At 42.7% G+C, this 15,541-nt stretch overlaps 2 protein-coding genes across 3 annotated transcripts in view; one reads left to right on the top strand and one right to left on the bottom strand.

Moving 5' to 3' along the window:
• tusc3 (tumor suppressor candidate 3) overlaps positions 1-8,450 on the bottom strand; it is a 64,795-nt gene extending 56,345 nt beyond the window's left edge. For both annotated transcript variants that reach the window (XM_085773257.1, XM_085773266.1), the window contains exon 1: positions 8,330-8,450. In XM_085773257.1, the coding sequence (XP_085629383.1) occupies positions 8,330-8,434 (105 nt within the window). In that variant the 5' untranslated portion in view covers positions 8,435-8,450. The remainder of the gene's footprint in view (positions 1-8,329) is intronic.
• Positions 8,451-13,998: 5,548 nt separating this feature from the next.
• LOC146991466 (zeta-sarcoglycan-like) overlaps positions 13,999-15,541 on the top strand; it is a 373,318-nt gene continuing 371,775 nt past the window's right edge. Inside the window, exon 1 of the mRNA XM_085773280.1 lies at positions 13,999-14,769. Within this exon, the coding sequence (XP_085629406.1) occupies positions 14,731-14,769 (39 nt within the window). The 5' untranslated portion in view covers positions 13,999-14,730. The remainder of the gene's footprint in view (positions 14,770-15,541) is intronic.

Here is a 15,541-nt window from a genome sequence, read left to right as displayed (position 1 = left end):
GCAGGGAAAGTTGAGGGATAAAGAAAGAAAATGAAAAATGGGATGAGAAGAGAAGTGACAGAGGAGAGAAAGATGGGGTGACAACATTTCCCTCTGGAGATAAGGAATGATGAAGACAGGCAGGGATGAATGATCAGAGAGGAGCTACGTCGGCGGCCATTAGCAGTTAGACAGACTGTCCAGTAATCAAAAGGGTCTTACTATCTGTAGCAGCATTAGTTTGCCTGACACGGCCATCAGACAACACTGAGATCTTAGCGCGCTTGGGTTCAACAGTCAAACAGAAGTCAGTCCAGCCGGCGACTGACTGAGAGACTAATTCTGCACTCACATCATATGGAGAGATGGGACTGATTCCCATGTTTACAACTGGCAAGGCTCAAGAAAGTAGAGTTGGTCTATTAAAGCCCCTGTACAGACTTTTCATTTAGTGTTGATTTTGGCTGCCCCTGTGGACGAAAGCGGTGGTGTTTTGCCGGAATGAAGACTGCATTTCCCACTGTCATGAAGACGTTTGTCTGGCCGGCGCGTGTAGATTTGTTTTGGAAACGTCGGAAAGAAGACGGAACTTGCTTCTTTTTTTTTTAGCAGCGTAATGTATCTATTCAGTGGTCCGACCCGACCATGCCTTCCAGAGGTATAGAATTAGACTACTTAGAAATAGCATATCTTCACACAGATGGGCTCATTTGCTGTTGTAGGTAACAGAGACACATCAGCAGAAACCAGGGACTTTTGCGTATCCAGTTAAAAGCTCCGTACAGGGGCTTTAAATATGGTTTAAATGACTTCAAATGACTGGTTTACATGAGGCATTCTTCCACATGATTTTGCTTCAAGTTGAACACATCGCTAACTGGAGCTGGCAACAGTCCATCAGGGAAGTCACACATCATTTACACTGCTGGTCCTTGTAGATCGTAACGTAACCAACCAAGTGTGGGTTCTCCTCACGCACGTAGTGATGAAATAATAAACAGGACACCGAGATGTAGTATGATGAATGGCAGCGTCTGCTCCCTTATTATACAGACTGCATCTCACAAATTAGATCAATATTATAAAAATCCAACAAGTGCTCAATTACTCATGACTGCTTAGTGATCAGGTAATCTTTGGACATTGATGTTGAGGGATAGGTCAAATGTCTAAGTGAATGACCCACTGAGGAAATGGTGGTTAAGTGGGTGAAATACTGAAAGGGTGTAAAAATGAAAGCGTGATTTGTTTTGAAAGTGAATTAAATCTGCATTGATTAAATGTCTGACACAATAGTTAAGATGAAGCAAGAGATAACACACATATAGGCATTTCAGAGGGAGACATTAATGGCATTGAGAAATTCATGGTCATTCCAACAATGATATACACCCCTCTATGATCTAACGGGGCAGGCCCAGAAATTAGCCTCAGAAATGTCTGGAAAATGGCAAAAGAGTTTGGAGGGAGGGACAAGGGGAGGGAAGAAGAGAGCATAGAGGACAAGGGGAGGAGCTGATGGAAGGAAAAAAAGAAGAAACTAGAGAGAAGGAAAGAGAGAAATCATTTTATGACAATACATAATTATAGAAATGTCAAAGAGGTGTGCAGGGAAAGTGGTTGAAGGAAGAAAAAAATACAGGGGAGGTGACACAAGAGTGAAAGGGGTGGAGAAGGGGACTGAGGGCGGTAGATACAGACCCTTTGACCACTCGGAATATTAGTTACAGAAGTGTCGGAAAGGGGAGGAGGAGAGGGAGGAATAACAGAGGAGGAAAATGACTTGGGAACACAGGCCATCAGTCATTGAGAAAGCAGGCCTGACACTACTGCATCAATAATTCAGATGACTACGGCTAATGAGCGAGATCCAAACAAATCACCCCTGAATTCACTGGGAGAACATTGAAACATTTCACTGAGCGAAATATGGCACCATTATGGCTCCTATTTGTTGCAGTTTTGGGGTATATTGGCAACACACAAGGGAAAGTGGTTGGACAGAGTACTTATATCTCCCGAACCCTTGAAACATTCACATTTATTTTCATGAGAAAGAAGGCACGCAGAGAATCCACTGACTGACTAACAAAAGACTAGGCACTGGTGGTATGTGTGAATAAAAGAGGAAAACCAAAGGCAGATATTAACAAAGACTGTCATAAAGTAAATGGACAAAAAAAAAAAGAGAAAAGTGAACAATGAAAGGAAAATGTGCCGTCTCAGTGAGGGCACTGACAGTGGAGAGCAGACTAAAAAGCAATGTAAAGACAAACCCAGTAGTGCTATTTGGCAGCAATCAAGCCCAGTGTGGTGTCTGGCATTGGACAGATGATGTAGCTCACACACACACACTTCAGGTGCACAGACAGTAAACAACTTAACTCCACACACTGACACAAGTACCTACACACCATAGTAATACTGAAAACAATCCCACTTTCTCACCACAGCTTGAATAAAAACTTTAAAGCTGACTTTGACTGGGAGCTATATAGAATATTTAAATATTTTCAGTAGCTACGTCTGAACTCCAGTCAAATTGGTGATCATCACCTAGGGTTTCCCGCAGCGCTTTCCTGTTAAGGCGGCTGCCTTAACAACAAAGAGCTGCCACCTAAACCCCCCCCCCCCCGCCAACAGGACAGACACCACCTTAACTAACAAATTTTCTGAGGGAAACACTGTCACCTATACGTGGTAAAAGTAACTATAGTTTTCATTCAAACACCTCACAGCCTTCAAACTCAAATGTCGGCACATGTTGAAACGAGAGCACTGGAATAAGAGAGTAACGACACACATTGGTCAAATGGAAGCGCCTCCTGATGGCGGAATATGGGTATTGCAAAAGTGCCCAAGAACTGAGATTTTTGCATTGTTGGTGAATGAGTGAATGTGCAGTATTTCCAATGATTTAAGGACATTTCTATATCACCCACGTTAATAGCATCATCGTGGACCCCTTACAGATAAACATTAGTCTAACACATAGGCTAGTAAAAAAAAAAACTGTTGTCTACATGAATGTTTCAATATACATTTTGTAATAAACAAATTATAAGTGTAATTTGATATGACCAAGACACCCAAAAACACGGCCGTTTTCATCAATTTACAAGCAAGTGGGCAACACACATTATTGGAGTGAATGGGTTGGCACATTTGCAATACCCATATCCTGCCACTCGAGGCACATGAGGCTTACCACGGGACTCAATGGAAGTGTCGTTACTCTCTTATTCCAGTGCTAGTTGAAACACCTGCCAAGTCAGTGGGAAAATTGGAGCAGTCCCAAGGCCTCTTAAATCTCTTATTGATAATGGACATGCCTGTGTCCTTTTGGTCTAATATCATGCAGGTGCAGCGATTTAACTCCTGCCTGGAACCTGTGTTGGGTTGTCATCCCATTGTTCTCTCTCTATTTCCAGAAAAGGGAAGACAAGTTGGACAGAGCATCAGAACTGAAACTTGACAAAATTTTATCTTTGCATGCATTTTTTTTTGTGTGTCATTTGCTGCTGTCACTTCTCTGCTGACCAATCCCTAACTCTAACATAAGCTTCTAATCTTAAAACACACAGAATATCACAATCTCAAGAGATGGCATTGTTAAAACACATCAAAAGCTTGGAGCTAATTAATGGATATGTCTACATTTTCTCATATAGTAGCCTACTATTGTAAGCTCTAAAATCCACGGGCAGATAGACACAGTGTATAGTGTAAACGATGAGCTACGGTTTATTTTTCGATGAACAGGTCACCTAGAAAACCCAGAGTCAATAGTGCTTACATAGTGTTAGCTTCATAAACCCAAGTCTAAACTCAGCAAGTGGCTTGGGTTTATGCCCTGAAGGGCCCACCCGGTAGTTTATTGTGCCTGTGTGTGCAGAGGTAGCAGGCTCTTATTATTCCGATCCACTTATTAGACTGGTCCCTGGGTGTGGTAGCAAGCCCACTACTTTGCAATCTCTGTCTCTCTGTAGATATATAACTCTCTAGATATATAATTCTCCTTGCCTCAGAGTCGCTGCCCTGGACTTTTTTTCTCTCTTTACTTCCCCCGACTCCTTATGCCTAGGTATAAGAAGTGCTTACATTGGGTCTTTCTTTGTGCTGTAGTCAGCCTTAAGACAAAAACACAACACAAGCTAGATATAATATCTAGCAGAGCCGGGGTGATGAACGAGGGAGTATTGAAGGGATATAAATATTATTTCTCGCACCATGACTATTTCTTTCATTCCCTGAGGGGTATATAGCAGGATTTAAAAAGGCAGGGGTCCAGCACCACTGCCCTTACTTCTTTTTTTTTATTTCTTTTAATTTCTTTCTGTCTTTCTTACCATTTGTCACAATCTTGATGCTTCTCCTTTCTCCCTTTCAGACTCTATTTTCCATTTTCCACCCACCAACACATTCATCCTGATTAGTTCTAAGGAAAGACAAATACACATTCAACTTTCTAGGGCATGAATACCAGAGCCCAAAAACTGTCACTGTCAGTGCTCTGAGGTCTGACCTTTTTTCATCAGCATGCACACTACTGCTGGGAACTGTTGTACTGTGCTGTGCTGATTTGAAATTCCTGTGCAAACTTATGAAGAAAAATTCCCAAGGCAACATCCTCTACTTATAACAGAGCCAGTGTGTAACAGCTACCACTCTAAACCAAACTCTAAAACTGATTTGGCAAAGATGTGATAAAAAGAAGGAGGTATTTAAAAGACTGACTGTGTTTTGTTTTTCTACTTGTCTGTTCTTGAAAGGCAGAAGCGCCAATGAATTTGATCCAGAGCTGCACAGTCAACACTTTACACTGCTCTTACGTGTAGAGGGCTTAGATTTCATTACGTTCCCAGCATTTGATTTTGATGAAAAACAAAGAATTTGTGTATACAGAGTCAATTTATATTACACGGCTTAAAATGGCTTTAGAAAAACAACTGTGACCTCTAAATTACTGGAAGGCTTTGTAGTGAAGCAAATGCAGATAACATTAAATTAGCCACCAAGACCAATCTTCTTGCTTTCTTGTCTTAAACTCTGCTTGCTTTAAGTAGATTTAAACACAGCCTGGTTCCTATCTGCTAGATGAGTAGTAGAACTGTGAATGTCAATAAAAGTGAATCCAAACAACATGACATCAAAGCCAAATCCAAACTCTGACTATGAAATTATCTGCAAATGCATTTAATGTGTTAGTAATGAAAAGACATTATCTAGCCCGCAATGTAGCTGTGGTAAGATCATTATAGTAATTACGTAGTTATATTTCTTAAAACAGTGGCTTAATCATAACAATTAATAACTGGTGAAACCTGGGGAGGAAATCGGACATACAAAAATATACAGTACAGAGCGCTGAATACTAACTGGAGTGCCTGTATTATAACTTTTAGCCTGTGTTACCTGTCCTCACAGCTTATAGTTAAAGCATATGGTGGCCTGGGCAAGATGAAGGGCACTGAGGGAGAGCCGAAGTCAGTGAGATGAATACAAAGTGCTGCTTCCCCATTTTGTCCATTTTCAGCTAAATAAGATCTTCCTGTGCCTCCTCCACCTCCTCTGCCATGGCCCCAGGCAGCCGACGGGGAAAGTACATTTCTCACATTATAACCCCTCAATATCTCTCCTGTGGCTCATTGAAAGTATGTCTGTGTGTGTTTGCCTGTGTGTGACTATGTGTGCGCCTTTGCTCCTGTCTGCTATACTCAGTACAGTGTCAGACTCAGATCTTTCAGACAGGATGGACTAAAGTTAACAAAACTGAAGCCAAAAGTTTTAAAGACAGTCGTCTCAATGTCAAAGACGCAAACTAATAATAGCTGGATAAATTTCAGCCGGGTAAGTGATTGAGAAATGCTCTTTCTGTCACTCATTAGATAATGTAGAGGTGTCCTTGAGCAGGCAGTGCCTAACAGCAGACTGTGGCTATAATGGGCAGCTCCCTGGTGTACTTTTGTGAATGTGAAGCGAGGCACTGCTGAAAATAAGCACTGATGTTAGAGGATTGTCCCTGGGTAAAAAAGGTTAAAAATAGGAAGGATTCATTAATGACAGTAAAACTTAAGTTTTCCTAAAGTTCACAACTGCTAAAAAAAATTTGAATTTGGTTTCAATCCCCCACAGTCACAACTTTTACCACAAAGCTTTGACAGATGTGTTTTAACTACAGTAGTATGACCAATGTATGAAACAGAATTTGCATCAAAGGAAATGTATACAGCATGGCCACTATTATGTTGCCCTTTTATTAGCTAAAGTCACCAAAATTATGAGATGTGAGATCGGGATACAGTTATTAGCCATACACAGCAAAAGCCATTAAAATCAGTGATAGAGTAAATGAACTGCACAGCAAATATGTCAGTCTCAATTATTCATTCATCCGTTCTCTCATTCAAATGCCTTTCAATCAATGGTTAATCAGTCCATTTATTCATTAGTGTATTCTTCCTCTCAGTCAGCTCTTTGTTCATTCATTTGTTGACATATTCAATCATTTATTCATTCATTCAAATATTTGTTCACCTGCCATGTACTTGACCATGAATTTCTTCATTCATCCATACCACAATTTGTCAAAGGCCTTGGTCCTTAACAAAACTAATAAACACTGCCCACTAGACATCAACATCAAGTTAAAGCAGAAGTAAGCGATCCGGTCGTTTTGGCTAACTTCGTTAGTTAGCAGCCCCCGCCTTCGTCATGGATCTATTGGTCCTCGTCCCTACGTCACCACATTCACGCGCATCCCTTGGCTGCACACACAGCCCTTCATGCCGTTCTCTCTCCTCATTGGATAAAGGTTGTAGGATACAAGGAAGTATACAAGACGTTTTCTCCTCGGCTTACAGCAGAGCAGAGTGACTGACAGACCCGTGTTTCGGACCAAACACTCTATGTAAGTGATTGCCGTCGGAAGATATAACTATTTAAGACTTAACACAATATTCCGCTTACTTCTGCTTTAACATGGTAAGCATCTTACTTTTTCTTTGGGTATCATTGTAGGATGGAAGCATGGTTGACGACAATGATTTACAAATCACTATTATCTGCGTGTAAACCACAGCAAGCATGATGTGTCCATCTTCACTTTCATATTCTTGCCTGCACAGCTACAAAACTGAATGCAAACACTGGCACCGCTTCCTGTCATTCACAGTGCTGTCACCACCCATGCAGCAGATGTGCCACACAGTGCATTGCCAAACCTGATGTTTGTAGATTATAGATTACTTATGTCAGATGCCAGTGAAGGCAGCAAAATCTGCCTCTCAAAAAAAAAGTAGTAATCACAAGCACATACCAAAAGATGTAAACAATAAAATAAAAATGCTGTTTAATGACAGCACATGAATAAAAACAGTGACATTGATTACAATTACTTTAAAAAGATCGAATCAGACTAACAATCACAAATCTATTTACCCAGTCACCACTCAGTTCATTGTGTAGGCCCATTGGCCTCCCACATAATATAGTAGCCTATACAGACTCATCTTGTAACGCCACCGGAAGCAGGCATGTATGTGTGCCTGCCGATACTATCAGAGCGGTACATCCTGTTAAGAAAACCAGCGACACTTCCATGTCACCACGTTTTTATATTACAAATCACGCAGCGTGTGACGAAACAGCTCTTTGACAAACATCAGCTCGAGCGAGCACAAAGCAAAATGTTACACTTAAGTAAAATGACGAAAAGACCGCCTCTAACATTTCATTAGCAGGACTGAAATGCGCATATTTCGTGGCTGTGCAGCTGTGGTTATTGTGTTTCTCTCGCACATCGTCTCATCTCGATTAAGCTACTGAGAAGTAAAGCGCACCACTTCCTGCTTACACGACTTTCAAAATAAAACCTTCCTTAACGATAACGCAGCAATGTTTTTGAAATAGCGACGCCAATCTAACGTCAAACCAAAATAAGCAATACACAGCATAAATGCGTAAGTTATGTAAACGTTTCTACCCAACATATCAGCGTTTAGAACAACAGGCTACATCTACAGGACATTAGCTAGGCTACATCAGCTAGCTTGCTATGTCTGACAACCGTGCATGCATGTTTCATGCAGAGAGTAGCTACGCAAGCTTAATCACACACCACAAAATGTAAAATGAAGAAAACATGTAAGTATTGTCACATTAATTTCATAGGATGAGCAGTAATTATTGTTCTCCAGACGCTGAACATATTAGCCCCGACTAACTTCCTGTATATTCCGGCTAACCCTCACCAGTTTAACGCGCATCGGCAGATTGAACCTGTGCCCCAGTTTCATTTAACACCACAATAACAGCGTCGAAAAATGTATTCACACGGTTGTAGCGTTACCTCCTTCTTCTTCTGTCCTCCACCGGGCGGCAGACATAGCAGCAGCAGGAAGAAAACAGACAGGACTGTCAGGTTGGCGAAGGTTTTGGTCCAAACAGGCGCCATGACGGAAGGATGCTCTGACAAGAGAGACACGTCTCCGCCCGCGGATTGGGTTCTGAACCGACCAATCGGCGTCAAGAGGTAAGATGCACCGGCGCCTCTGGGTCTTGTAGTTTTTGAGCCTGGGAGTGTTCCTGATCCATGTTCCTGACATCAAATGTTGAATGCCAACTATAGGGCATCATGGCATAGGCTACATGATACGGACTCATCAGACAAGTGGCAGACTAATTAATAGCAGCTACTAATGGCACAGTAGCCTATCAGCCTTGTGTTTACAATGTAGCCTAATGGTAATGTAGCCTAGCCTACTGCAGATACTTGTACTAGTATTCTCAGGCTTATAGGCCTACACAATAGTGACTACAATAGTAGGCTACAATAGCACAATAGTGACCTACTTTGTCACTTAACATCCTGACATCAGCCTAGTGTATTGAGAACAGGTCAGGGGCAAACAGCAGCATAATTCTGAATCCATATGAAAGAAGGCAAAAGTTGATGATGGGCTAAATTGACAAACCCTAAATTTTGGTTGGCATCCAAAGGAAAACTGTCAGGTTAGGCTCACTAAATGTGCTTTTCCACAGTTTTAGGGGTTTGACATCAGCAGACTGTCTAAGAATATTTATCAGACACACAACAACAGGATTAGATAGCCTATAGGCCTATATTGTATTTTCATCAGAGTGCTGCCATTTTGTAGCCTTGATTAATTAATTTAGCTAATTTTCTGTTGTGAAAATTTCTGAGTGAAAATTTCCTCTTGATTAAGCTCCTGGTCTGCAGCTGGGCCGACAATTGTGACTGTGTCGCCTGAACCAAGAATCACAGAGTTTGTCTCTGTTTCTCTCGCTCATAGGTTCTTGGGGGGGGGGGGGGTTGGTCACAGACACTTGATAGAGTTAATTGAGGGGGACCAATGATTTATGTGAAACCATTGGGGATGACTTGTCTCTCTGTCTCCCCATGAAATGACACCTAGGCAATTTGTGACTAATGTAATGCAGTACATTAGCCTTGCAATAAATATTGTGAGTAATATTGTGTGAGTGCATAAAACTTTTCACAGTTAGAGCACCTGTCTGCAGGTCGTTTCACATCAATCGGGAATGCCCACATTTTCACGGCGGGGGCAGTCATAGGCAGCACTCTGGCTTCGTCCCTGTGTAGACTGTGACTGTTTTATTAATTTGACACTGTAATTGACACATGTATAAAGATGTTATACACCTTTCAGTATAATGCAGTCCAATACAACACCACAAGAAACTACAGCCCCATTATCCTAACACACTCTCAGCAAAAATAACCATTAGGTCTTTAAGAATCAAAATGGATATTGTAATGGATATTACTGAATAGCATTGCATTGGACATGGTTTTCTACTTTTCCGGCCACTTCACATAATTCCCCATATCTATAACCCAGAGGCAACAGAGGGGAAGTGCCTAATCTAGTTTATTTTGTTACATTCACTCTCTGATGTGCAAAAAAGGCTTCCTGTCTATCTCTTAGATTGCATGCCTAGGTGGTAACATTCTATTGACTCAATTCAGCTCTTAGCTGCATAATAATAGTACTCGTGGGTATAAGTAGTGTTGAAAATGTGCTGATAGACCTGTTCAAAGCTTTGAATTAAGATAAAAAAACAAAAAAACAAATACAGACAAATTGCCAGTTTCTTTTATTCTTGTAAGTCAATTCCCTTGGAACTTCTGATTTCATAGCATGCACAATAATATGCACACAACACACAAAAACGAATTCAAAATAGTGCTGGGCAATCTGAGCAATGTAGAGTGCCAATGTATAAATAAATGCCAATGTATGGAAAACACTGATAACAAAATCAATGTAATTGGACACTGAGGTAGACGTTATGGGGTAGATGTTTGTGTGCTGCAGTGAGAATGGATCCCTACAGCAAGCGGTTGAAGGGAGGGAGGGGGGTTAATGGCCCAGTAATAGATGCATAAATGGCCTGTGCAAGGTCTAATGACTTGCTGGACTATGTAAGTATGCATGTATGAAATACCTAACTTTCATACACACACGTTCTCTCTCTCTGTCACACACATGCATGCATGTTGGAATATTAAAACCAATGCACTGTGAAACAATCAGTACATGCTGCGGTGTTGTTAATCCACCACAGCTCATTCGTTCTACAGCATCTCAATCATGGAAACATTCCCAGACTTGGTGAGGTTGGTTGCAACATTTGTCAAATGATTCCCTTGGATTTGCCCCGCATGTTATTGACATGGCACCAAAGTTCCTGAACATTTTAATTTAAAGGTCACAAAAGACTATAGGATTCCCACTAAAACAGGTTAAAGTACATATTTGGTCCTTGTAAGAAAATGCAGTACATATTTTTCTTTCTCCAATCACTAATTTGCCTGATCTCAAGAATGAAATGCTGTTAAAAATAATCAATTGTTAAGTTTACTGGGAAAAGTCTGGACCTTTTTGTATGTGCATCCAATATGTTATCTCAGATTAGCGAGCTAATGCTAGCCCGTAACTTGCAAGTTGCTGTGTAACTTTGTGCTGTAACAAGAATAAATATGATCGTCCCATGAGCTTTTGCTCTTTCCGCAGCTAGAAAAGCAAACAGCTGCACTTTGCATTTGAGCAGAAGAATAAAGCTCCTATCTGATCAGAGCCTGGAGGAGCAATGTGAAAGGGAGAGAGCAGTGGAATGGAGAGGGAGACAGAGAAGCCTGTTACTGCCACTGCACAGCTGCATCGTGCTTCTTGAGAGTAGGCCTAGTGGGGCAGGTAAAATACCACATGAGGATGGAGATGTCAACATGCCATGATAAAAGAACAAGAAGAGACAAAAACTGTGACATGTATGTTTTTCACACATGAAAACAGCATATGTCGAGTTTAAAATATCCCTTAAAATGGTTTTACATGAGAAATTACTGTGCCTTTTACCCAGCAAATTATATTTAGTAGACTATAGTGCTTAGCTGTCTTTGCTTTAACTTTGCAGTGAAGCCAGTGAAATAAGTGAGGGGGGTTCTGTATATTTGCATATCTGGGCAAGCAGCAGAGATATAAAGCCTTGTGAGAGGCAGGATGGAAGGAGAGAAAACTGTTTATGGTGTTTTAAAATGCAGGGAAAGGCAGAGGGGAGATTGGAGACAGAGAGAGAGAGAGAGAGGAGGGGAGAGATGGGTGATGTCATTTCCAGCTGGCACAGGACTGGGTGCCCATATCCGAGGTCAGCCGCTCCCTTATAAAAAATAACGAGGCCTCGGAAAAATGATTAATTGCCCGACAGCACAAAGTTTATAGAAAAGAAAGAGAGGTGGTGGCGGGAAGGTGGAGGTGGCGAGGGTCCCTGAGTTACAGAGGAGCAGGAAATAGAAAAGGAGCCCATGTGAGAGAGAGGGGTTGAGAGAGTGCAACATCAAAAGGGAAACAGAGAGAGAGTGAGAGCGAGCAAGGGAGATCTGGGGATAGAGAGGGATCGGAGGCAGAGAGACAGTGAGAGGGGAAGTGAGAGAGAGAGAGAGAGGCGTGTATCAAGAGAGCTACCAAAGAAAAGAGGAGAGGGGAAGGAGCAGAGAGAATGAGTAAGGCATTCATTAATATGATGTTCGTTATCTCTGACTGACTCCCTTAACAAATGTTCCTTTGTGTTCTCTTGTGTGCAATTCAATAGGCCTATAGCTGTGCGTGTGTGTTTACCTATGCATACGTGTACATCGAGTGTGTGCCCACTCTAAAAGAAAAATACACCAAATTGAACACCAGCCGACTGCACTTGAAGCCTATAGGACTTCACACTGGCATAAAGTGGAGCGAACTGAAATGATCCCTAATGCAGAGGCTTTGAAGCTGCAGTGGAAATCTTTGTGGAAGAGAAACCAAGACCACATCTTGGAGTGGTAGAAGTTGTAGATCAGTAAAGTTGTCTGCAAATAGCCAAATATAATGCATATTTTTACAGTGTCAAACTCAAATACATCCATTAATTTTTTGAAATATCCTGTAGCGATATTGACTTTGACATTTTTAATTGTATATAATGAATTGAATAAAGAGGTAACTGCTGTTGAAGTGAAATCTGCAATGTTTGGGTTTTGCACCCAATATAAATGACAAATACATTCTAAAAGGGATGATAATTTGTGGGGTTTAAATCCTCAGCAGGATTGGGCGATGCGATAATCATATCCCTTCTTGTTACAGCATGGCAAGGTGTTTTCCGCTTGGTTAGCAGCAGAGGAGGTCCGAGTCTATGAGAGAACATTATTCAGCATATCCTACCTGTCTAACCTCGCCTGCAGTCATCATATCTAATGTGATAGGTCAGGAGGGCAGGAGTAAAAATTATTATGAGCAAAATACAACTGCTGAAGATGGCAGAGTTCTGCAGATTTGCACACTACAATCAGCAATTCATCAAAAAAAAGTAATTAAAACTCACATTCTGACTTATAGAGTGGGATTAATGGTTTGAGGAACATTACAAATCTGCTCTCCAATTTATTGTTTATTTTTTTACATTCTTCATTTTATGACATTGTATCACAAACCTTGAAAGACAGTGTAGTCCCTGCTGGTCAACTAACCAAGAATTGCATTAGATAGACATTAACAGTGTGTCTCACTGCTCCCTACTTCTCCTCTCCTCCTCTTGCCATCTAGTCTCTTTTTCTTCTACTTTTTTCTCATCTCTTCTTTCGTTCTCCTCCCCTTCTCATCTGCTCCTCTCCTGCCTCCACATCATCTTCTTTCCCACCCTTCCTCTCTCCTCATTTTGTCCTCTCCTCTCTTCTTCTCCTTTTTGTTTCTCACCTCCTCTGCTCCCGTCTTCTCTCCTGCTCTTGCCACCACACCTCCCGTCATCCTCATCTCTCCTCTCCTTTCTTTATACTCTCTCCTCCTCACTGCTCTGCTCTCCTTCATTTGGTTCCTTTCCTCTCCTAATTTTGTTGCCTTCTCTTCTTTTGTCTCTTTTCCACTTCCTCCTCTTTGCTCTGCTCTTCTCTTATTGTCTTTCTCCTTACTGAGAAGGTGAGTGACAGATAATCAAAAGCCTGAGTGGTCAGCAGGCGGCGACACCTTATGCAGAGGAAAGAAAGAAAGAAAGAAAGAAAGAAAGAAAGAAAGAAAGAAAGAAAGAAAGAAAGAATACAACCTTTAGCAAAACATCAGGTAACCAGTTTCGTATATGAGCATGACAGTCCCAATCTGCCCCCCCCCCCCCCCCCCCCCCCTGTCTCTCTCACACACACACACACACACGCACGCACACACAAAGGGGCAGCAATCCCAGACTTTCTGCAACAGCCTTCCAACAGCCTCTGCATTTAAATCTTTCTTGTCTTCTGTGGCAAAGCAGCATTTTCGATTCATCTACTTGATTAGACCCCCCACCCCTCTCTCTTTTTGCCCTCCCTTCCTCCATCCCACTCTCTCTCTTCGGGTCACACACACACACACACACACACACCGGTGCGTCAGTCATTGGAACAATATACAGCATAAACCTTCCTTCCGTCTCTCGTCTCAACTCTCGGAGCCCTCCTCATCTCTGCTCCTCAGTATTTCTCTCGCTCTCTCTCTCTCTCTCTCTCTCTCTCTCTCTCTCTCTCTCTCTCTCTCTCTCTCCCTCCTTCTCTTTTCTTTCGGGGGGTGGGGGGCTGGTATCTCTGGCGGTTTGCCGCATGGAAGTCGCCCAGGCAAGGCACAATATCAGCTGTCTGATCCGGACTCCTTCTCTCCAGTTGCCGACCACCGCACGAGCAGACACAACACCACACCACTCACAGTCAGTGGGATTCAGCGGGATATAACGGCATTTATCCGTCTCACGACTGACAGGAGAGACTATTCCCCGGCTTCATTCCAGCCGAGGGGGGGATATTTCTTACTCAGATGTAACAACCACAACAACAAATAAAGACGTACCGGATCGTCAAGTGCGTAAAAGCTTGAAACAGTCTGTTCTATTTCTATCCATTTTCTATTCTCTTCGTCCCCTGCACGGACAAACCGGGGACCGGAGGAGGGGGGGGCACCTCCACGGCATGGAGTCCTGATTTTACCAAGCGACCCACCGGGGAGGAATGAAACTGAGAAAATACGTCGTCGCGGTGGAATATTAATAACCCAGACCTGACAACAATCCAGGGGATGTTGCAGCTGAGTTTGAGACTCTAGAGAGCATCCCAACTTTCTTGGTCTCAATTTTTAATCTCTTTCCCTCTCCTCCTCTACGCCCGTGGGACTTGTATTTTCGTGACTGATTTGCAGCACTTGACTCTCTGTCATGGACCGGTCGACGTCTTTGGATATAGAAGCGCTCAAGGTAAGGCGCTCTCAGCACGGTGGCGCGCACTTGTTCCCCGAGTTGCAGTCCCCATCTGGATGGATGGATGGATGACTGAGGGGCTTGCTGGGTGATTGCAGATGATGGGTGGCTGGTCGGGATGATTCCTATCACTATAGGTGGCTGGGAGAGTGAGTGATGGTGTTGGGTTACTGTTGAACAGGCGATGGATGGATGAGTGACTGTGCCTGTTTGGAGTTGGGTAACCCAGGGGCTTCAGGATGCTGGGGGGCAACGGTGGGCAGCACAACACAACTCTAGGTTGATTTTACATTATCCAAAAGCACATCTCTCCCGCTCTGCCTCACCCTCTCTCTCTCTCTCCCCCGCTCCTATACAACCCACATTCTGTCTGTGTCGGATCGGGAATAACGAGAAGGAGAGTGTAGCCTATGTCAGTATTCAGTGCGTGGGGTGAATTTCAATATGCTTTGCTTGCACGGAGAGTTGTTGCAGAGAGCTGCTGTGGGCGTCGCTGGGACGCTCGATAGTCGGGACGGATTTGCCCGACGGGAACGCACCTACTGTGCAGAGGGTCTGTGTGAAAAAGAGGAGAGCAGCGTGAGGGAGGAGAGGATAACGCTACCTTGTTATCACCCCCCCCCCCCCCCCCCCCCCCCCACACCACACACACACACACACACACAGAGGCTACATACAGTTTTTTATGTTCATTTCTCAGTTCTGTCTATAACCTGCTTCAAAGTACAAAGTACAAAATTATTTCCTGTCAAGAGAAAAAAATGTGTGT

Source organism: Trachurus japonicus, chromosome 1, assembly GCF_045865225.1.
Source record: "Trachurus japonicus isolate A0001 chromosome 1, Traja_1.0".
NCBI lineage: Eukaryota > Metazoa > Chordata > Actinopteri > Carangiformes > Carangidae > Trachurus > Trachurus japonicus.
The sequence above is the reverse complement of the archived record's forward strand: the minus strand, read 5'-3'. Positions and strand labels throughout refer to the sequence as shown.